This window comes from Rhinolophus ferrumequinum, chromosome 16, assembly GCF_004115265.2.
Source record: "Rhinolophus ferrumequinum isolate MPI-CBG mRhiFer1 chromosome 16, mRhiFer1_v1.p, whole genome shotgun sequence".
NCBI lineage: Eukaryota > Metazoa > Chordata > Mammalia > Chiroptera > Rhinolophidae > Rhinolophus > Rhinolophus ferrumequinum.
This window is the reverse complement of record NC_046299.1, coordinates 48,769,992-48,793,572: the sequence shown is the minus strand read 5'-3', so window position 1 is coordinate 48,793,572 and position 23,581 is coordinate 48,769,992. Positions and strand designations below refer to the sequence as shown.

At 53.7% G+C, this 23,581-nt stretch overlaps 1 protein-coding gene across 5 annotated transcripts in view; it reads right to left on the bottom strand.

The window, feature by feature from the left end:
- The window catches only part of ADAMTS14 (ADAM metallopeptidase with thrombospondin type 1 motif 14), an 82,289-nt gene that overhangs the window by 14,649 nt on the left and 44,059 nt on the right, over nt 1–23,581 (bottom strand). For 2 of the 5 annotated variants that reach the window (XM_033129721.1, XM_033129722.1), the window contains exons 5-15: nt 16,814–16,897; nt 15,957–16,113; nt 13,788–13,893; nt 11,700–11,843; nt 10,947–11,079; nt 9,735–9,848; nt 7,464–7,612; nt 5,271–5,446; nt 2,657–2,790; nt 2,167–2,290; nt 1,060–1,140 (exon numbers count right to left, since the gene is read on the bottom strand). In XM_033129721.1, the coding sequence (XP_032985612.1) occupies nt 1,060–1,140; nt 2,167–2,290; nt 2,657–2,790; nt 5,271–5,446; nt 7,464–7,612; nt 9,735–9,848; nt 10,947–11,079; nt 11,700–11,843; nt 13,788–13,893; nt 15,957–16,113; nt 16,814–16,897 (1,402 nt within the window). The remainder of the gene's footprint in view (nt 1–1,059; nt 1,141–2,166; nt 2,291–2,656; nt 2,791–5,270; nt 5,447–7,463; nt 7,613–9,734; nt 9,849–10,946; nt 11,080–11,699; nt 11,844–13,787; nt 13,894–15,956; nt 16,114–16,813; nt 16,898–23,581) is intronic. The other 3 variants (XM_033129723.1, XM_033129724.1, XM_033129725.1) reach the window with 2 other exon arrangements.

Genomic DNA, 23,581 nt, shown 5'->3' with positions numbered 1-23,581 from the left:
TTCACACACCGTACAATCCACCCTTTCAAAGTGTGCGCTTCAGTGAGTTTTAGTGTATTCACAAAGTTGTGCAATCATCCCCACTGTCTAATTCCAGAACACTTTCATCATCCCCCAAAGAAATCTGAGACCCATTAGCAGTCACTCCCCACTCCCGCCGCACCCCCCAGGCCCTGACAACCACTAATCTATTTTCTGTCTCTATGGATTTGCCTGTTCTGGACATGCTCATTTTTTGACTGTCAATTTAGTTTCAGCAAAAAACAACACAAAGCAAACGAACCAACAAAACACATCTCTCCCATTACATTAATGTTCTTCATTTGACTTTTATTGATTTATTTGGGGGTCCTAATTTTTCATCTGTCTGGGCTATACAGTTGTATATCTGTTATAAGTATTAAGGGTAGGCATCTAATTAGTGCCTGTGTGTCTGTCTTTATAATGAGAATGATTTAAGCGCCCACGTGGTAGGATGCAAAAATGGCTACCAATTTCTCCTATTCCTGTACCCACGCCCCACTGCACTGTGACTCTACCACGTTTCCCATCAAGACATGGTCTGTTTTTACCCCCATGAGTCTGGGTTTGGCCACAAGACGTGTTAGGGCCAGTTGGACCTTAAAAAGCTTGATGCAAGCAGAGACTTGAAAAGTGCTTGAACGCTGGGCTTGCCCGCTCTCACCACTCCTGAGGACCATGTGACAGACGTCACATACATAACCCTGGGCTAGCCTGCTGGGGACTGGCCCTGTCACCCCCGTAACCCCCACAGACCAGCCAGTACCAACCAGGTCACTACAGACCCATCAGCTGACTGCACTTGCATGAGTGAGTCCAGGAAATCAGGGAGAAGCAGTCCCAGTCCAAATCAGCTGAGCCCAGTCCAAACTGCTGAACCACAGAAAAATACAATAAAAAGGGCTTCTCTGCCATGATTCAAATTTATGAAACTCCCCCTGCATTAGAACCCTCTCCCCTGCTCTCCCAGCTCACTCACACCTGGAGGCAGGGCCTGGGGCCTGCCTGCCCCTCCCCCAGCAGCACCCTGGCACTCACCAATGTGGTGGGAGGCCTTCTCCATCTCCTCAATCTGGATGTGCCTGGCACCTGCTGGGATCTGTACCAGCTTGAGAGCTCCTGCCACAGAGGATCCAGAAAAGCCGTGAGCATTGTGAACTGGCGACCCCACTGCCCAGCATCCCCCAGTCCCCTCTAGCCTTGCAGGTACCCAGGAACCTCAGTTTCCTGATCTGTAAAACCGGTGTGGGCCCTTCCCCACACAGTGCTGAGAGGATCAAATGAGCTGCTGTCACTAAAAATGCTCTGTGAATTCTAAGGGGCTCTCTGTGTGTGTTGGTTGCTATTATTTCCCACTTGCTTAACTCTCCTCTTCTCTCCTGATTTTTCCCTCCCTACTTTCTTCTCACACCTTAAGCCATTGCAGGGATTTAGGTGAAACAGGCCATGAATATCTAACATGGCTGCCCTGGGCCGCCATGGCCCTGCCAACCCAAGACATGGAAACAAACCTCTCTCAGAGCCTCCAATCTCCCCACAACAAGGAGAGGTGAGGCAAAGCTGGAACATCCCCAGAGGAGAAACGAATCTAGTGTATACTGAAGTGTAAAGGACTGATATCTGGCCTTTTCAACAGCAACTTTGGCCAGATTGAAGGTGGGAAGGGAAGTCAAGGAACTCAAAGGTACCGGGAGTTTCAAAGCAGGAGGTACCACAGGTTTTGTTTTGTTTTGTTTTGTTAAGTGTGAGAGGAGAAAAGAAAAGCACATCGCCAGTTCAGTCTGGGCCATACATTTAGACGTGTATGAACCCTCAGTCCCACCAATAGCCCCAGAGCCCAAGAGATGGCTGAGCTCCTGACACAATACATCACCTAGTAGGAAAATGCTTCTGAGCTGCTGATCCCAAAGACAGGCAGCAGATCACCTAGAAAATGAGGTGACCAGGTACAGCATCCTGACTCACCAGCCCTGGGCAGCCAGGGAAGGTCTGGAGACAGGCTCTAAGGCCCCTTCTCCCCACTGTGCACTGTGGCCCAGCTCAAGGAGCGGGTGCCCACCTGAGGGATGGCTCCAGCTCTAGGAACCCTGGCTGGGCCACAACCCCAGTCACTCCCCGTCACCCCCTCCACCCCAGCCTGCTCACCTGCTTGCTTAGAGGCCTTGCCCAGCGTCCCCTTCACAGTCCTGCAGTGGGAGTTGTCGCCGCCACAGACCCCGCACTTGTCATCTGCCTTCATGGAACCCACCTCCTTGTCACAGCCAACGGGCTGAGGCCAAAGGTGGGGTCAGTGGGAGGAGGCTCCCATGCCCGTATCGCCACCCTGGGGTCAGCAGCCTGTGGCTCCCTCCCTGATCCCCAGGCCCCAGAACAAGAGGACCCTGGACCGAGAGGCCTTCCTGGATGGGCTCTGCCACAAATACGCATGCGACATGGGAAAGGTCTTAACACTGGCCCACTCCTCTCCTCGTGAATAGGGCTGAGCAATGACCCCTTTCCAGCATCCCAGGGATATGCTGAGGGGTGTCACGGGTGGGGACAGTGAGGCAATGCTTGTCTTCATAAGGGGCAGGCAGTGTAGCCCTCCAGGTTCCCGGGGCTGGCAGAGGGTGGGGGTCTGGAGGGAGGCACCTACCACACACTCGCCACGGGCACAGACGCTGTAGGGGTCCCGGTAGCTGCACCGTGTCCCATCGTGTACCACCTGGTTCATGAAGACCACGTCCCCTGTGTCCTCCGACTGGCAAATCAGCTCACACTTCTGCGCGTCTGTAGGGAGAAGGACCATCTGAGCCCCCAGCTGGGCTAGGAGAAAGTGAGCTGGCCCAGGACATCAGCACATGGCCCAAGCAGGAAGCTTCAGGGGCCAGCTCTGTGCAGCGCAGGGGGCACTGGGGCTGGGGCTTAAAATTCCTGTTTTGTCATTTATTAGCCATGTGACCTTGGGCACATCATCTGACCTTTCCAGGCCTCAGTTCCCTTTTTATTATCCTTGCTCAGTGAAGTGCCACATCAGGTTGTTGAGAAAAAAATCAAGTGATAAAATAATAATAATAACAATAATCGTGAGCCAACATTCAGTGAACGTTTACTATGTGCCAGATGCTTCCAAAACCTTTACACACTCTGCATGTATAACTTTAAGTGCTTTTCGTGAATTAACTCATTTACAACTCTCAATAGCCCCAAGGGAGCTGTTTCTAACACTACAGAGGAGAGAACTGAGGACCAGAGAGGTTAAGGAATTTGCTCAAGGCCACACAGCCACATAGGAAGTAGAAGAGGCAGTGTTCTAACCCAGGCAGTCTGGCTTGAGTCCTGCTCTCTATGTACATGTCACCAGTCACACGGATGAGGGTGTATCTTAACATGCATATAAACATTAGAAGGCTGCTTGAAAGGCAGGCAGAACAGTGGTCTGTGTTTGGGTCTGTAAAATAGAGCAGCAGTCAGGGAGGGAAGGGGGTCCTTTCTAGGTCTGACAATTAAATGTTCTCTTCTTTGTCTTGGTTATTGATGTCCTCAAAAGGAGGTGTCAGAGAACATGTATTAACCCTCACTGAGTTTCTTAGGAAAAGGGAGGTTGGGGCTTAGCTAACTTCCTGGAATTTGTCTAAAAGTCCTGGGAAAACCCAAAGTCCAGCCACTCCATCAGCCTCACCACCCCTCACAGTCACCCCCACACACACACACCCCCACCCTCGTCCCACGCTGCGGTGGCTTGTCTGGGTTCTGAATGGATCTGCGAGCCACTCCCTCAGCCAAATTTCTAAGGAAACTGTCCTGGTCTGACTCCTGTCCCGGGCCTTGGGCTCCCCACAATACCTAGTGACATCCTTCCCCAGCACTCAGGACTTGAGTCCGGAGCCACAACATCCCATACCTCTGTGGATTTCACACGCGGGAGCCAGATTCCTGGTGGGACCTGGGCCTGGACCGAGGGGTTGGGCTCCAACCATCCAAAGATGGACCCTGACCACCGGGGCAGGCCCCGGGGCAGGCGGGTCCTGGGGCAGCCACGGAAGCCAGCCCGCAGTGGTGAGGGAGTGGTAAGCTCCCCAGAGCAAAAGGAATCCAAGCAGAGGGAAGAGGCTCCCTGTAAGCGTGTTCCAGAGGGGCTTGTGCACTGGCCGGCAATGGACAGGACTTGGAGGTCCCTTCTAACTCAAAGACTGACATTCTAAACATGAGCTGAAGAGCTGAGGGTCCTACAATTGATCCTCTGCAACCAGCGCTAAAAACAGGTGACCAGGGCTTAGGAGAGGAAAAGCGGTTCTAATTGGCCCTGGTTGTGTGGTAGGGTGAGCATCCATTTGTAGAAGGACCACGAAGAGACCAGCAGGGGGAGGTGGGCTCAGAGGGCTGTCAAGGCCCTTTCAGCCCTAGGGGTCGAAGGCACTGTGAATCCCTGCCCTTCGCTGGCTTCTCTCTGCCACTACAAGAGCCGTCACTGGAAATGGCCACAACAGACAGGCACTGGCACTGGCACTGGCTTGGTCCCCTGTGTGGCTTGGTCCCAAGACCTGCGTCTCTCCCAGAGAAGCCTGAAGGGGGTCCCGTAGGCTCCCATCTGCCCACCTTTCATATTACTTTCATTAATTGCTGAAATGGTAGCACAATCATAAAATCTACAACCATGGCATGTGACAGGACCGAGCTTTTCAGGACACTGGTTTTGCAAAGTGAGGGGTGACCACACCTGTATACAGTGCCTTCCTGGACAGGTAAGGACATGTGTGAAAGGCACCAACCCCAATACCGTGTTTCCCCGAAAATAAGACCTAGCATGGTTTTTCAGGATGCTCATAATATAAAATAAGCCCTACCGTATTTCCCCGAAAATAAGACCGGGTCTTATATTATTTTTTGCTCCAAAAGACGCATTAGGGCTTATGTTCAGGGTATGTCATCCTGAAAAATCATGCTAGGGCTTATTTTCCGGTTAGGTCTTATTTTTGGCGAAACGCGGTAGCCAGCACGGCCGCTGGTCTCACAGAACCTCTGGGTGAAATGCCCTTGCTCAAGACATGTCCCTGCATCTCCAGAAACAGTCATCGTAAGTATAGAAACCAGGGCTGGCTTTGATGAGGACACCTCAGGCACACAATGGAAAGGCTTGCACAGACAACTGCAATGTCCCAATGCCCTCACTGTCCCTCCACCTTCACTGGTGGGCCCAGACATGGGAGGCCCTGCCTAGCAGATGCCCAAGGACACGTGGGGCCGGAGGAAGAGCAGGGCCTACCCACCGTCATCAGGCTCGTAGGGCATCCAGCTGTGCTTGGTGTTCTGATGGATGTAGTAGGAGTTGCGCTTGGCACACTGCTGGGCCCGGAAGTCCTCGTAGGGCCCTGGACACTCCTCGCTGTTGCAGACCTGGTACTGGAACATGGGTCCTGAGCACAGGCGGCCTCCGTAGGCTGGGCTGGGGCAAGCAAAGGGCAACTCGGTGACTTTACTGGCTGGGAAGGCGGGGAGGGCCAGGCTTCCCACACGGCCAACAGGGGCAGCTCCGCCGGTTAGGATACCACTAACTTATAAACTAGAGAGGGACCCCAACTGTGGGGGCGGCTGAGCTCAGAGCCTGCTGAATCCCTCCGGCTCCACCCTTCAGACGTATGTCACCTATTCCACTGTGTGTGTGTGTGTGTGTGTGTGTGTGTGTGTGTGTGTGTGTGTAGGAAGAGGAGGAGAAGGGTAACAAGGGCTGGGCAAGAGACGGGGAAGATGGGAATGACTAACTATCCCAACTGGGCTGAAGAGAAGTCAGTCTTATTCATCTTCATTCTATATTCTTTCAATTGTTACACAGGGCCTGACAGACCACAGGCATTCAATAAATGACTCAACTATTCCTATTTGCATCCACCTCCATTTAATATCGTAACAGACAAAGGGGTGGTAGAGGAGACCTGGATTTGAAATCAGAAGGTCTGGTGAAATCTAACCCCAAGTCCTGACTGCAATCTTGAGTAAGTCACTTAGTCTTGTTATGCTTTAATTTCCCCTTTAAAGGAAGGAACATAATGCCTCTTATTTTACCTACTTCCTGGTGTGTCTGTGAACAATAAGTAAGAAACGGTATTTTAAAGCAACCTGTATTCTCTTCTCCATGAAATTCAGAGGATTAGGGAAGATTGTTGATACTATGTATCCAAGTGCAGGAGGTACTCTGCCCAGAGGTACTGCGAGAATTAATGGGTTTGTGCAGGAAAGTGCTTACTTAGCATCCCCCTTGGCACAGAGAAAGTGCTTGATACACCATAATAAATATAACAGCAGCTGTCACTTATTAGTGCTTCACCTGGGCCGGGCATAGTGCTGAGAGTACACATATTATTTCATTTAAGTCTCACAAAATAAAAAGTTATTATTGCAGAGAAATTCATTAAGTGGTAGCTTTGATCAAGGGGATAATCATCTATCATGAGTGGAAGGGGGTTTGTTCAGAGTGGGTGTTAATGAGTTTCTCTAACCCCACCTTTCACACCCCTAACAAGTGGAAGTTACAAGGCACTTCATTTTGGCTCAGATGTGTGAAAGGCCCGTATAGTCATCCGACATAGGAGCAGAAGGTAGTGAGCTTCCCGTCCCTGGAGGTAAACAACAGAGTATGAAGAACTGGTCCTGAGGATGCTAGAAGGGGGATGACCACTACTGAGCCACTGCGATGCTAGGACTCCCTCGTCCTGCAGTCCTCCCCCGATCTCAGTGCATAGGGGTGGGCCAGCCCCTGCCCCTTGGAGGTTCAGAACCCCTGGTTCCTGGAGCCGGCAGGCCTCCATGCTGGCCCTGGCCAGGCCCCATCTCTCACGAGCCTGTTCTAAGCACGCTGCTTCAGCTTGGGAGATAGAGTCAACGCAGAGCGACACGCAGAAGCTCCAAAACCATGGGAGGGGTCCCTACAGAAGGGATTAAAAAGGGGAAAATAGAATGCTCCCCCAGAATACTGAAAGTTGGGTGGGAGGGTGAATGGGGGGATTTGATATTAGAAAGAGATAAGTTAAGAAAAACTAAAGAAAGGTTTGCTTCACGTGGTAGAGAACAAACTTGGGGAATTTATTCTCTCAAGACATGGCTGCTAAGCAGTTTAGACCAGTGTTTCCTCAAAGGTGAGCCAGAGGATCAGGGTCACAAAAGGGCCTGTTACACTGGCAGAGTCTTGGGCCCCCCAGACTCTCTGGGAAAACTTCGGCACACAAGTTTGAAAACCACTGGTTCAAACCCATTCGCCGATGTCAGACCCAATGGGAGATGTCAGACCCAGGGAGGAATGATCTGTGTCCCACCCCTCACAATTTTGGGTCCTCAGGCATTAGAATGCAGCCACCTGCAAAGGTCCCTCTCTCTTGTGCCCTGCCCCCCAGGGCCTTCCCATTCAAGTCCTTGAGACCTAAGGAGGGGGGCCCCCTGCCCTACCCGCCCCAGCCAAGCATACTCACAAGGGATTGTCACAGTATCTGCTACGGGATCGCACCCCACCCCCGCACGACCGTGAACATGACCCGAAGTTTGTCCACGAGCTCCAGCCTCCGTCCTGACCGTAAGTCTGCTCCGGTGACTTCCAGATGCAGTGACCTTTGAAGCACCACTGGGATGGAACAGAGGATGTGAGGTCACCCTGGAGCCACTGCTGCCTAGCACGCAGGGTGCCTAACGAGGCAATGACACAGCGGGTAGGCACCACAGATGAACCCAAAGAAAGGGTCACAAGCCTCGGGTTACACATAACCCCACCGTCGCCATGAACTGAGTGACCTTCAGCAGAGAGCTCCCCTCGGTGAGGCTATTCCCCAACTGTACAACGTGGATAATAGCAGAGGGCTGCCAGGAGCATTCAGTGAGATAAGGCCTGGCCCACGCAGCCCTCCGGAAATGCCAGAGAGTATTACCAATGATGGTGATAACTGTGTAATTATTTGTTCCCCACCCTGGGAGAAATAAAGCGCTGATAGGGAAGAGAGGAACAATCTTCCCACGCTATCTAGAGTCAATCTTGGCTCTATACCTTGAAATTACCATCTGGGGGCCACAAGCAGATGTGTTCATGGGAGACAAGCCAGCCCCATGGGGAGGCCTATCCAGGCACGGAGTCCGAGAGGCCTGGGTTTGAATCCCAGCTCAGTCATCACTCGCTGTGTGTGGCTTTGGCATAACTTAACTTTGCTGAGCCTCGGTTTACTCACCTGCTAAATGGGACTCTTCTAAGAACTGAAGGCAGTAACACTTACAAAAGCCTTAGCATAGGGCCAGGGACCAAGGAGAGTTCAGCTACAGTTAACTCCCTTTCTTTTTCCTATAGGGCAACAGGAAAGAAACACAGCATGGCTCTTCGGGTCTTTTTAGAGAGATAATGCAGAGGTCGTCAGCCTTGGTGTCACCTGGGGAACTTCTAGAACTCCAGATGCCTTGGCTCCACCCCAGACCAACTGACTCAGCATCTCTAGGGGAAGGGATTTTCTAAAGAAGCTATAATGAGACATATACTTTACATACCATAAAATTCGCTCATTTCAAGCGTATACATATAATTCAATGCTGTTGTTTTTTTCGTAAGTTTATAGCGTTGTACAACCATCACCACGATTCAATTTTAGAACATTTCTATCATCCCAAAGACAGAGCTCATCTCTACGTGCAGTCACTCCCTGTTCTGGGGGTGGGGACTTTTGAAGCTCCCCAGATGGTTCCAACATGCAGCCAGAATTGAGAGCCTCTTCTGAACTGTTATGTGAACTTGTGACAGGAGAGGGCCTGGAACTTTGATACATATGGAGTCGGCATATTGAGTCTCCACAATAGTAGCCGGCCAAGGTTGGAGCCCAGTCGGCCGATATAGGCCATGGGCAGCCCCACCTCTCTGTGAAGGACGGACTGTTCACCACTGTGAGTGGGAGGAGCCTAGGGAGGCCAGAGGACAGGCTGTGGGGGCAGGTCCGCTGCTGCTGGGCTCACGGCGGAGACTGCGTAATCATCAGCCTCTCTGAACACCCTGCCTCCTCCGAGCTCTCTCATTTGCTTTGACGTGACTCAGTAACTTCAGAACCACATGAGTGATGGGAAGGACACTTGGTCAGGGGTCAGCAGGGCTAGAGAAGGTCAATGAATGGCCCAAGGTCACCACACAGTGATCGGAGCAGGGCCAGCGACAGAACAGAGGTGGGTTTCAGTCCCCAGCTCAGGGCTCTCACCCCTGACCATGAGTTCCTCCTGAAAAGGAATCCCTGCCGCCACACATGCACGAGGGAGCAAACACACACCAGGAAGACATGTGAAAAGTCAAGTTTGGGGGGTGGTGTGAGGGGTGAACATGTGTGTGGGAGAAACAGCATATGGGGGGCGGGTAGTAGGCAGGACACATGGAGTCCTCTCTTTATCCCTTCTCTGCTACTCACTGTCTGTGTGCCCTCCACAAGTTCCTTAGCCTGCTTAGGCCTCATTCTCCTCATCTGTGAAATGGGGGTAAGCATATGAGGTGATGCCAAACTCTGAAAACTACAGAAGCAAAGGCTATGGTGTAGGAGAGAAGAAAAGGTGTGAATGTGTGTGAGTCCATGTGAGGCCTCCATGCACACGGGGCTCACACCTGTCCTTTAGCAGCCCCCCCACACACACACACACATTCATTACACACTTGGTGGGGAGGCAGGGGTTCCCCTGGAACCTACACCCAGGCGGGTCACTCCTGCTGTAGATGCCAGTCCCGCAGGTACCTTGCCTGGTGCACACTCAGTCCCGTCCAGCGGGGGCCCCTTCTTGGTCTTGCAGAAGTATGGATTGTCAGGGTGGCTGCACCATAGCTGCTTGCAGGGCTCAAAGGTCGTGAACTGCATGGCAAGGGGAATGGAGTCACCAGGCTGGACTAGTTCTCCAGCTCTGACATGGGGTCCAGGGGGCAAAGAGCAGTGAGAGAGAGAGAGGAGGGAGTGATGGAAGCTGGGCCCCAAACACTGCAAGGGAGGCGGGGAGGTGGGCATCCAGCCAGAGCCCCACACACCCTCAAGCTTGATCCTAACCCAAGTGCCATGGCCTGCAGCGACCCCTCCTCTCTCCAACAAGGCACCACGGAAAAGGGGCCAGCCATAGCCCACACTCCCCTAGTCTCCTTTTCCAGGCCTCCCTCCCTGCCTTTGCAGAAGCCACTTTGTCACTGAGCGGGGACTAGGGTTGGGGACTCTATGGAGGCGGCGTCCACTGACGCCCCTAAGCCCTGTGCACGTGGCGGGCATCGAGGCGGTTGCTGGTCCAGGCCAGACCCCGCAGCACCCAGACGAGGTCAGGACTCCCATGTCCCTCTAATCTCACCCAGACATGCCAAAAGTGCGTAACTGTTACAGATTGTCCGGGAAGCCCTAATTTGCTTTTCTTTCCTATCATCCCCTGGCATCTAGACAACTATCCTTACAAATACAGTATTTGGGCATTGAAATCCCATATCCCAGGCTGTTTCTCCACCCTCCAAAGCAGGCCACGTGTCCTATTGTGGCCTGAGAAGTGGGGAAGATGACTATGCACAGGGCTTCCTGGTCCTGCAGAGCTGGGTTGTGGGGGGAGCTGCATTCCTGGATGGGGGGTTTGAAGCACTCAAGTCACCAAAGCCTGCCCCTTCAGAAAGCCCCCTGCTCTGGAATGACCCTTTCCTGAGCCTCTGCCTGGGCCCTGGTTAGCAGCTGTTCCCATCTTTCCCAGGGCTAAAACATTCTCCAGCCACTGCACGTGCCTGCCCCCATCGGTGGGACTCGGCAGGGCAGGTAGGTAGCAGAAAGTGGCAGTGCCTGGGCCCTGGTCACCCTGCGTCCCCATAATGGCACCGAGCCTATGGGCCCATCTCCTGACCACCAGCCTGGCTGGGCAGAAGGCCCAGCCTGGGTCACAGAAGGACATGGACCTGGTCCCCTGGCTGGCAGAGACCAGCGGGAACTCACCGCAGAGCAGGTGTGGTACCCAGTGCCAAAGTCAAAGCGGCACTGCTCATCCATTGAGTAATCGATGCCGGGCAGCTCCGGGGGCTGGGGCCAGGCGGGCGCGAAGGGGTCATCGAGGAGGCAGTCATAGGAGCTGCCAGTGGAGACAAGAGGTGAGCCAGGCTGAGGCTGGAATTCCCAAGGGTTAATGAGCAAGGAAGGCCTGCAGGAATCCACCCAGCTGCCCTAGGCTGTCCTTCAGGGAGGGTGCTGCCCTGAGCCCCCGTGACACAGGACTTCACATCCCCCAATGACCATGTCTAGAGGCCCCCAGGGAAAGGGCATCCAGGGCTGGGGTTAGCAGCTCAGCTTGTAGCTATCTTACGGGGCCAGTTTTGTCCATGTTAGAGGGACACGCTATGGCCAAGATTAAAGGTTGGTTCGTGGACAATTTGAGGGCTCACTGGACTGAGGGTAGAAGAAAGGTCAGCCTGCCATTCAGGACACCAGATGCTGGGCCATGGCCAGCTGCCATGTGAGATTAGTGACAGTATCCCTGCCTATATCTGTGCGCATTGGGTGTGCCTTATGTTCTCCAGCCTAAAACTTGCCCTGGGCCTCCAGGGACACGGAGGCCCAGTTGCTAACCAGCAAAGCTTGGAATTGAGCATGGGTCAGCAGCAGGACGGTGTCGGGAGTGGAGATACTTAGGGGAGATGGAATGGCAGGCCACATGCTCCCCCATCCTGGGACGCGGAGTCGGAGGTGACCTACGGCAGGTAGCGGCTGAGCTCCAGCTTGCTGCAGCGGGACCAGTGGAAGCGGTGGAAGGCAGCCTGCACCAGGGGTGCCATGACGCTGCCCAGGCTGGTCTCATCTGCACAGCTGTTCCCCTGACCGTCATGCTCCATGCCAAGCCTGGAGGGCAGGGGGAGGGCAGAGGAGAGCGCTGAGTCATGCCCAGGGAGCCCACCCCTGGGAGGACAGGCAGGTGGGCCAGCAATGGGAGACCCTGCCCTGCCCACGGTTCCGACTGCTTTCTGGCCACAGTTTCCCCACCACGCCATGCGGAGGACCACCCCTTTGGATGAAAGCTAAGCCCCACTCTGCCCCTCAATAGGGCCAGACTCATTCTCCCCTAAACGCCTTTGCCCCTGCTCTTCTCCACTCCCAGAGGCCCTGCACCTCCTCCAACATTGAAGCATTGAAGCATTTAGAACCTCTGGGCTTTGGCATTAAATATTAAGTATAAACAGCAAACTTGAAAATTTAAACTCACAATAGGGTAGGTGCATACCACATGCAAAGCTCTGTGCTAAGTCCCGTGGGGTCTTGGAGAAGCTTCAGAGGCTGGCTCAGTAAATGAGGTTGAACTGAGCTCCTCAAACCCCACCCACAGCCTCACAGCTTCCAAGGCCAGCTCAAGCCCCATTCCTGCCCCAGGACACCCTTCCTGGCCGCCCGGCGCATGGGCTGACCTCCCATAGCCGGAGCCACCTCTACCACCATTAGCAACTCGTATACCAGGAGCTGTCTTCCCACCAGACACAAGGCCTCCCAGTGGAAGGCCAGGTGTCATTCAGCTCAGTTCAACCTCATTTACTGAGCCAGCCTCTGAAGCTTCTCCAAGACCCCACGGCACTTAGCACAGAGCTGTGCATGTGGTATGCACCTACCCTATTGTGAGTTTAAATTTTAAAGTTTGCTGTTTATACTTAATATTTAATGCCAAAGCCCAGAGGTTCTAAATGCTTCAATGCTTCCAGGTGGCTGCAACTAGACAGACACATGGGCCGCTAAGCTTGACCTTGTCTCTCCACAGAGAGGGGCCTCAGCTCAGTGAAGAGTAGACATCCCCTGTCCCCCACAAACAGGATGGCAGACTCCTGACTCCAAGTAGTAAGGGACCCGAAGGTGGAGGGCAGGAAGGGACCTCAGAGGGGGCCCTGATATCAGCTTTCATGTTGCAGATGAGGAAACCAAGAGCCGGAGAGGAAGTGTCACCTGCCCAGCAAGGGGCAGAGCTGGGATGAAATCCACACGGGCCTCTTGTGCTGACAGAGCTGATGCGGAGAGGGACACAGGGACCCATCCTCAGGGACCGGCCCACTGTGCTCCTTCCCATGTCCCTCACACTACAGAGACCCGCCCTCATTCTGTGTGTGGGCTGGAAAGCGTGTCCCTTAGCTCTGTCCCTATGGAAGACAAGGCGGGAGGTATGACGGTGGCGTGTGTGCATCACCATCTGACACATCGAATGGAGGCTTTTTGGCTCTCTCCCAGCGTGTAGCTTTGCGTGTGATTCTCTGTCCTGTTCTCCACCGCAGTCCCATTCCTAGAACTGGGCATGGTGCATGGTAGGTGCTCAAGAAATACTGGTAGAATGAACGAATGAGTATGCTCTAAACAAAATCTAGGCCCGAAGATCAAGCCAGCCAGCCGCCAGCCTGGCGGGTGGCCTGAGTCTAAGTACGCCTGTTTATGATGAGCTCACACTGCTGCTCCAGTGTGTGCTGGAACAAATCTCAGAAGCTCCCCGAGTAGGACAGGACGGAGGGATAGAGACCACCCAGACAGCCGACCACTGTCTATGATGGGACACGCCACTGAACTGCTGAAAGGCAGGGTCACATTTGGTCCTCCTTGGCCCTGGGATCTGGGGGCTGGGCCCAAAGCAGCCCCAGAATTGACGTCTAGCCCCTGGGCTCCCTCCCTGTCAGGGCAGGGCCTCACCATGTGGGCAGCTCCTCTGGCATCTCCTGAGACACTGCGACTGGAGCCTGATCCGGGAGAACAAAGACCCCCACACCCACAGACTGCCTCAGAGCTCACGGCACAGCCCACTCTTTCAGTGCCACTTACACGTGACCAGTCTCGTGGGCCACCACAAAGGCCGAGGAGAAGCCATCCTCGTGGTTGAGGGCACAGCTTCTCAGGGGGTGGCACATGCCAGTGACAGGCGCATACCCTGTGGAGAGAGGGAGAGAAGGCAAAGAGAAGTCATGCACAGGTAGACATGACACAGAGAGGTCTGTGCCCAGCGGCCGCCGCCCAGAGACATCCTGACCTGGTCACTGCTGGAGGATCCCTGCAGGAAGATGGATCCCTGCAGGGCAGCAACCTGGGCCAAGCTGCCCTACATCCTAAAGCCGTATGGCTTCCCTCTTGGCCTGCAGCCTCCCTGCACCTGTCGGCCTCTCCTCTAAACCAGGCAGTGGGTTTCCAGACAGACCCCGAGCCTGCGCATACTGCACTTCCATACCACGTCCCTCCAGCCAGCCAGTCAGTGGGTCAGTCAACAGACAAACGTTTATTTATACGGAGGTAGGGGTGGCGCTGTGTTAGAGACGATGGGGAGAATCGAAGAATCGGGTCCAAACCCTGACCCCTCCCTGCCACACACCCACACATTAAGGAGAAGATGGCTTAGCAGGGAGACTTGGGGTTAGGAGGTTAGCTGAGGTGTGGCCTGCAGGCCAGAGTCCAAGGAGCACAGAGGGGAATGCAGGGATGATCTGAAAGAAGAGAGTGGTTTCGGCTGAAGGGGTTGGGAGGACCAGGGAATGACTTACAGGGAGCACAGAGCTGGGCCTGGAGGACAGGTGAGACAAATCTCCAGAGGTAGGGGAGAAGGCAGAGGTGTAGACATGGCCGTGCGGGCCTGGGGAGCCATGGACAGTGCAGCAGGGCTGGCATGGACCAGCAACCGCCAGGCCAGCATTCACTAAGCAGCTACTGTGGGTGAGGCCTGCATTCTCAGGGGCCTGCTTCCACGCCTCCCTCAGGCCCCAGTTGTGGGCTGGGGGGACAAACCGGGCTGGGAAAGGCTTCTAAATATAATGAAGGAGTGTCAGGAGAGGGCTCCCTGCCTGTAGAAGACCAGACAGCAAGGTCCTCAGAACGGCTGACGTGCTCTTTTATTTGAGATGGTTTTGGGGGACGATGAGAGGGACCTCTACAGTCCTGGAGGTCTGCGATGGGCTCTGTAAGGGGTGCACGTACACAGAGGTACGTGTGAATACGTGTGTCTGTGTCTGTGTACGTGTCTGTATGTGTAGTGTGTGTGTCTGAGTGTACACATAGGGCAGTGTGTACATGTGTGTATGTGTATGAGTATGCACGTATCTGTGTATATGTGTGTCTGCATGTGCACACATGTGTGTCTGCCTTGTTTGTGTAAGTGTTTATACATGTGTGTGTACATGTACCACATATATGTGTACAAGCCCACATTTGGGTCTTCAGGGATTCACACAAAGAGCCATTTGGGTAGAGGCCTAGCTGGCTGACTCACTTCCGACATCAAACCAGAAGAAACTAGAAAGCCCTCAACTCAAAGCGTGGAGATCCAGTCTGAGATTCAGATCTGTCTCCTCTCTGCTGTGGGACATGGGCAAGCCTCTTCACCACTCTGTGCCTCAGTTTTTCCATATGGAAAAATGGGGGCAGTCAAAGCTCCATGTGTTTGCAGAGCGTTTACAGTCATACTCTGCACAAACATTTCATGTAGCCCCTTGGCCTTTTTAGCAGCCCTGTAATGGAGAAAGGCAAGTACTATCATGTTCCCCATTCGACAGGCCAGAGAACCCCGGGAGAAGTGAGTTGGCTCACTGGGCTAGAGAAGCGTGGAACTGTGGGTAGAACGCGGACTTCACAAAGTCCGCATGAGCTCCCCTAGGTGCCCCATGGCTTGTGGTGAGGACAGGCGAATACTGTGAAGGAAGAAGCACCTTGAAGATCACTGAAGGTCTTCAAGCAGCTGGGCTCTATGACAGCAAGCAGAGAGTCACCTGCAGACCCAGCCAAGAAGGCAGGGACCAGAGTGGAGACCCCTTCACTTCTCCTGCTCCCCAAGAAATCTTTGCAAAGCTGACCACCTGTCCAGCCAGGTCCTATCTCGAAAGTCCCGTGGACCTCTTTGCCAACAGGGACCCTGGCCCCTCCAGCCTCCCTGGGGTGGCCCCAGAGCCCCAGTCCTGAGCCTCAGCCTCTGCCCTGCAGCTATACATCGGGCCACGGCAAGTACAGTACCTTGCATACCTGAGGGCCCAAAGTCCTGCCGGGTGAGGAAGACGACGTGGTCGTGGTGCTCCGCATGGCTGGGGTCCTGGCGCTGCTGAGAGTGTGCCCAGCGGCACACCTGCTCCAGGCTGCGAGAGGGGTTCCCACGCTCAATCAGGCTCAGGGACTGCGGGACCGGAGAGCAGCAACAGCAGAGCGGTTGGTCGGAGCCGCCAGCCCACAGCGGGCACCCGGCGCTCCCCTCCCACTGGCAGCGGAGAACACAGAGGCCCAGGGGACGGGAGTGCGGGTCCCAAGGTCACCAGCTATCCCAAGGTCACTGACTCTAGCTGCTGCTCGCACACAGCCCTTCTGTTTTATGGAATGTTCACGTGTCAAGCAACACCTGTCCGCTGAAAACTCAACACACACTACCTCTAATCTCTCCACTAATCCACAAGGTAGGTGTGGTTCTGAGAATTTCCTCTGTACTACAAGTGTTGTCTTAGTTACTCTTCACAATAGTCCCTGGAGGAAAGTTCTTTCGTTAGCCCCATCCTGGGAGAATAAGTGACTGGTCTAAGATGGCAGAGCCCAGGGCCCCAGGGCCCAAGCACAGATGGACTTGTGTTGGTCGCTGCCCCTCTCTAAGCCCCCTTCCCTGTCGATTCCTGAGGAGAGGGGTCTCCAGTGGTTAGGGTGCAGGGCCCTCTGTGTATCAGATGGGAGAGAACCCAGAAGTCCCCGCTTACCATCCCCAAATGCCTCAGGTCTCAGGGTTCTGATTCTGGATGCTGTCCTCCTCCCCGACACCGCAGCTGGCTCCAGTATGCTGGCCCCAGACCCCTTCTCCCTCCCAACCCCGCCTGCTAACAAGGGGCGCTTACCTGTCGATAGCCCACCATGATTAAGCGGACCAGGGCAATGTTGATGTGGGTCCCCAGGGACTCGTCGTGGTAAATCTCATCCACCTGCCGGGAGAGACAAGCATGCAGTGTTAAGAGAAGCAAAGGCTCACTAAAGGCCCACTATGTTCACAGGTACCGGGCCAGGTACCTGACATAGGTCATTGCATTTCATCCTCACCATGGCCTTACGGGGTCGGCATTCTTACCCCTACTTTACAGATAAAGAAACTGAGGCAGACAGAGGCAAAATGACCCGACCAAGCCGTGCAACTAATGAGCTGCGGAGCCGGGATTCAAATCCTGGCCCGCCTCATTCCAACGCTGAGCTCTCTCCACAAAGGCAAGTTGGAAGGGGCCTGGTCCCAAACTCAGCCACTCTGATGAAGGCTCGCATCTTTCCTCATATCTGAAGAGCCCTTCAGAGATGTCACGTAGGTCAGGCCGCTCACCCTCCCATCCTGTGTACCTTTCCAATTGCCACTGGAATCGTCTGTCTGCCCTGTAGGGTCTGGGCCCTCCTCCGGGGTAAGTCGGGGAGACGTGCTCTAGGACCTTGGATCAGCAACGTCACCATCGCCTGGGAGCTCATTAGAAATGCAGAGTCTCAGGCCCACCTCTCACGTCAGAATCTGCATTTGAACATGACCCCCGGTGCTTCTTAGGCACAGTGAACTTTGAGGAGCACTGCATTGGCTGGGTCCCTGCTCCTACAGCCCAGGTACCTATGGGCGAGTCCTTGCACACAGGTTATCAAAGAATGCATTCCCCTGTTCTCACCGCTTCCATCTCTCCATGCCGTTCAGCTCCGGAAAGTAACCAGCCTACAACCCACCGAGGGGCTGCTGTCCACCAAATGGAGTGGAACAGCGAGGCTAACTACATGTGTGAGTCTCTCAGGGAGCGGAAAGCTGGGAGGGGGCGGGAGGCTGCTCCGGTGCTGACAACCCCTTCTGGGCCAGCCAAGGACAGAGCCAGGCTGTGGGTGCAGAGGTACAGCAGCAGCAGCTGGTGAGCCACGGAGCACCCCTCACAGAGCCCCAACTGGCAGCTGCCCCAACAATCAGCATGCAGACTTGAAAGTAGCCAGCGTCAGGCTTCCACCAGGGTCTGCCTGGCACCCATGTCTGGACCCAACTGAGACCGAAGACCAGCGCCCACTAGGGGACGGCAGCTCCCCCCAAAATCCCACCATAGGGAATGACGGGAAGTCCGACGGGTGGTGGCGCTTCCTTCTACCCTCTTCTCTTCCCTAGCAGAAGCACAGACGTCACGGGAGCAAAGTGCTCAAATGCATAAAGAGATGATGTCCTTCTCAACTCACATGCCCCGGGTTTATCTTAGAACTGCCGGGTAGAGCGCGTGGGGGTGCAATCAGCCATACACACATTTTCTCCCTAACAGAATTCTAACCTAAGGATTCTTTGCTAATCTGCAGAAATGATCATCCATCTGAAATAGGATCTCCTAAACACCCTTGACATCTCAGCCCCACCCACACCAGAACGTAGCCTTCCTGCTACACGGGGGTGGGGTCAGTCTTGGACCTCCCTGACATGTCCTGTGGGCATGCAGACCAGGGATGGGTCATGGACAACACACGCTGTACACAGCCACACGTATGCCCTGTGTATACACATGTAAACCCACTGGTTACTCAGAAGCAGGGGAAGTGAGTCCTCTCTGGCATACCCTGGGGGGAGGTGGTGATCTGCAGGACCTCTGGCCTTTGGAAATACCCAGGACCACTGCTTTCCTGCCTTTGTCTCTCTCCAAGACAGACCAGGCAAATTGCTGCCAGAATCCTGCCATGTGACTCATTTCTGTCCTCATATTCAGCAGGCCGAAGCCACCCATCAGACAGTCCAGTGACCTTGCTCCAGTGGTTGCCATCCCCATCCCAGGACACGAGGAGGTCCTCACAGTGGGATTGGGGAGGGAGCTGCTGCCCTCTGAGCAGGAGGTAGAATCAGAACCCGAGTTTCCAAGACTGGTGGGCGGTGAGTGGGGCTTCCAGACGCCGCCTCCCATGGCCAGGTACCTGGCCTAAATGTAAATCCTGAGCCAGCAGAAAAGGATACGCCACCTGCAGAGACCACTGAGCACTCTGAAATAACCTAGAGACCAAAGGCTTTTGGTGACTGGTGTGCTGAGCTCTGTGGCACAGACCCAGTGCCACGCTCCAGGAGCTGGGGAAACAAGACGGTGGTGCGTGGCCAGCAGGGATCAGGTGGGTCTCGCTGGAGGAGCCAGAATGACCCTGAATTGAGAAGGTAAGAGACCCTTCAGAGGAGATGGGCAGAGGCCTGGCACAGGGGAGAGGAAGTCAGAAGAGCCACTAAAGAGCCCCAGGATCATTGGCCACCAAGGTAACAGAGGCCAACCCCCATGTTATGGGGAATTTCTCTCCAGCCTATGCTCACACAATTCCAGTAATGGGATGCTCTCTGTGCCATGAACCCCATCCAGCCTTCCTGTCCACCTCCTCCACTGTCCTCCATCTTCCTCTTGAAGTTTCATTTAAGTTTCTTGAAGTTTCATCTGCTCCATTCCTGAGGACAGATCGTGACCAGTCTCTCAGGAACTTCTCTCCACACTCACATTAGTCAAAGCGAAAATCTTACAAGCAGCAAGAGAGAAGACAGATCACTCACCAAGGAAGAACCATTAGGTGGGGAATAGGCTTTCGACAAGGGGAGACACTGAAGTAACACCACCAAACCCTAAGATAAAGAAACGGTCGACCTAGAATCCTGGATCCAGCAAACCATCTTTTAAGAACCACGATGAAATGAAGGCATTATCAAATAAACAAAAACTGAGACAGTTACACAGACTCCACCAAAGGATCTGCAGGAAAGGAAGATGGAAAATTATCCCCCAAAGGAGGCAGAAGGCCTGAGAACAGACGAATAGTTTTGAGGCTGTTACAGGAGCAAGGTTCAGCAGTGGTTTTTTCTTATACTAAATAAGGATAATAAAAATAAAGCAGTTCTATTTCACTCCCTTCCCCCAGCCCCCATTTACAAAAGGGTGGGGTTGGCCCTGCCATTCCAATTCCCTGGTCCGGTCTGTCTCTGGGACCCTGGGACACTCATCTGCACACACCCCTCTCAGTGCTAGCCCTTGAGTAGGGACCTCAGGGCTTTGATTCAGCTGAAGCTGCCCTGAGGCTTTGCACGGGCCAAGGAGGAGGCTGGCCAGGGCTGCCATGTCCAGTTGAAACTGCAGAGACCGCCTGGCACAGGGGTTCCAACTGCAGGACCAAGCCAGTGTTGGAGCCACAGCCAAGAAGTGCAGCTACCTGAGAGGCCCAGGACCCCAGCCCTCTGGAACCTATACACAGGCAGCACCCTGACAGGCTCCAGCCTGTCTGTGCACCCAAGGCCTGGCTCTGTCAGCCTCTGTCCTCCACGGCTGCCTCCCAATGCCAGAGGTGAGGCCAGTGAGGTAGCTCAGGGGGAACAGGGATTGCTTCCCAGGGCAGTGGGCACAAGCGTGACAGACACAAGACACACCCGCAGAGCAGAAAAGAACAGTGTGTCTGGTCTCTCTGCGGCCGCACCGCAGCCAAGTTCACAGTTGTCTGCCAAGGCCCCCAGGTTAGGGCTCAACATCATACACTGGCCTAGCTTGGCCACTGGGTGTGTACCAGAAAAACAAGCAAAGGTCAGGACTCTGGTCAGGGGGAGACCAAACAGGAGAAGGAAGCGGATGGCTAGAGAGCTCTGGGGTTGGAGGGACGAGCTGCTATTCACTGAACACCTACTATGAGCCAGGCTTTGCTGTGCTGAAGGCTTTGCGTACAGTCTCCCGACAACCTTATGAAGAGAGGAATTATTCTCTTTCATAGGTGACCAATCCAAGGCTCAGAGAGGTTAAGCAATTTGCCCAAGGCCACCCAGCGGGAAAGTGGAGGGTCAGGAATTAAACTCAGATTTCTGACAGCTACTACACACAGCTGCTCTCCAGAACCAGCTTTGCTGGCAGGTTGGCTGGGGTAGGCTTTCTCTGGTCTGGGAGAGAAGATGAAGGAATTTATAAGGCAGGCCTTCAGGCACCCTGGTCACGTGAGCCCATAAGCCAGGCTCAGCTCTGACCATGGCATCAGTGGGCAACGAACAGAAGCAGCTCCTGGGGGCTGCTTGCCAGGCAGCCTTAATCATAGACATTCTGTCTCCATCCGCCTACGTGTGCCCTTCAATCCATATTTCCTCATCCTTACTTCAGAAAGTGCCATCTCCTCTGTTAGGGTGGGGATATGGAAAGAGGCCTTGCCCTCAAATAATGTACAGTGTCACCGAGAAGATGTGAGCTGCCCTGTGAGATTAGAAGAGGACGTTCAAGGAGGTGAGACGCGGGCAGGCCAGAGGAGCCAGGGTGGGTGAACCTTCCGCTCCCAGGCCCTGAACTCGAGGCAGGCTATGGAAGGGCAGGAGGCAGGGGCGTACCTTCTACGTCAGGGATGCAGAAGGAGAGAACCAGCCAGGGGCCAGGCGACAGCTCAGCAGGAGAAGGGGCAGGAAAAGAGTGGGCCCTCCTGATGCCTCAACCACATTCTCTGCGCTTTCTAGAACCTACATACAAATATTCTCTCCTATGTGCACCCTAACTTCTCGATCACAAAAAGCCTTTCTTGGGACCCAATGCGGGGTGGAGGTGGATTTCCACATCCTATAAATAGCAATATAGCCAGCCAGAGAGTCGTTGCAAGAACCCCTTCCCTGTTGTCCTGTAATCCTGCATGGCCAGGCCTCCTGAGGACCTTGTTTGGTCAAGCCCAGGGAGCAGGAAGAAGGGAAGGAGGGTCTATGGGGGTGGGAGCTCCAAATCTGTTCTTCTGCCCCAAGGGGGTCAGACTCGGGGTACATAGCCTACACTCCAGGAATGGGGAGTAAAATCTACCTTCTGGAGGACAGAGTTCCTCCACCAATTATTTGGAATTCTGCACAAAAGATTTGTTCCTTCTCTCCCCTCTACTTATTTATTCAGTATTTATTTACTGGTTTGTACCCATGGATATTTATTTTACACTCTGGGTTATAATTTGCTCCATTATTTCTTTTGTTGCTCAAATTGTCCCAGCTTTGGCCATTGAGATTTCTTTCAGTTGGCTCTGTGTCCCTTTAACACACCCCATCATTTTGGGTTTGGGGGTTTTTTGGGGTTGTTGAGCACTTCCTTACTTTCTGGCACCACAAGATGCTCCTCTGGGACACGCCCACCCCAGTTCTAGAGTCAGCTGTTCCCCCAAGGAGCTCCAAGGAGTACAACCTGTGATCTCTATCCTCCGGGTGAGAAAAGTGGCCCAAAGTGATGCAGGAGCTCCGTGAGGACAGCAAACACTGTTCACGAGTTCAAACCCAGCCTCTGCTCGTACACCTTCTTCGGTGACTGCCCTCTGGGTGCTCCAGCGCCCAGGTACATGAGACACATACTGCATTTCATGAGCCTAAGATGCCCTCCTTGTCTCTGTTTGCGATCACAGTGGACCAGGTGGCAGTTATGGTGCTGTTTCTCCCTGTGCAAGCAAGAACCTTCCCAGGACAACCGCTACCGCTCGACATTTCAGGCAAGGAGGGATTTAGGGACTCTCTGAGGGAGGAATGCGAGTACTCGTCTAAAAACCTCCTTTGCCATTTTCCAGGAACATAAAAAAGGCACCCAGAGCAAAGCTTGCAGAATGGGTGTCCATGGCAAGGATGAAATCCCAGCGATAGGAGTAGACCATTACCCATGCTCTTGATGGCACAGGAGACAACGCTGTGCAGAAAACACAGACTTTGATGGCTCTATGCTGAAAGTGACTTGGACGGATTAATACTCTGAATATGAAGAGGTTATGGGAATACCTTCCTTTCTCATGTTGTCATAGGTATGTATGTACAAGAGTGGTAGCTGGTAAAAATCAAAGTTTAAATAAGGCAAAAAGAGCTCTCTCTTGTAATAAGTACAAATAAAATGGAAGTGATAAGAAAACATCACATCAGAATTTAAGTGGTAGCACTTTTTCTCAAGTGCACATAAAGCAATAGAGCATCTGACAATCGATGGAGTCTTGGATTTGATGAAATATGGTTAAGTACATGTTCATACATATGTGTGAACTCTGTGTACACACCTGATTTGGTGTGGTACATGCAAGTGTGTGTATCTACACACAAACATCTCTGTTACACATATGGGTGACTAGATGTGTGTGCACGTATACACATGTGTGTGAACACATGTACTATATATGGGTATGCATGCACTGTGTGGGGCGCTACATATCAGCAACATACATCTGTCTGAAGCCTGGAATCCCTGCCTCCCCGGACCCTCAGGGGCTGACCTATGCAGTAGCCAGAGCTGAACCCTGGTTTCCTCTGCGTTGGGACACTGAGACGACGCTAGGGTGCCACTCTCACGCTCCACACTGGCAGGCCCTGCCTCTGAGGTCCCCAGTGAGATCCTGGAGACAGACGCTGCTCTCTGGGTGGTGCAAGGAGGGTACTGAATCTCTTAATTCCTTTCTCAGTTGCCACAGGGTCAGCTGCTCCATTCTCTCCCCACAAGTTCACGATCATGGCCTCTTATTTCAAAGGGCTGGTGTGGGCTACTGGCAAGTTCTTCAAGCTGCCTTCTAACCAGCACACCTCTTCAAGGAGTGACTATCTCCCAGGCTCCCTGGAGGCGGCAGGCTGGCCTGGGTGCTTCTGCTGGGCCCCAGCCACTCAGCCATCTAACACCCAGGCTGTTTGTGCAGGG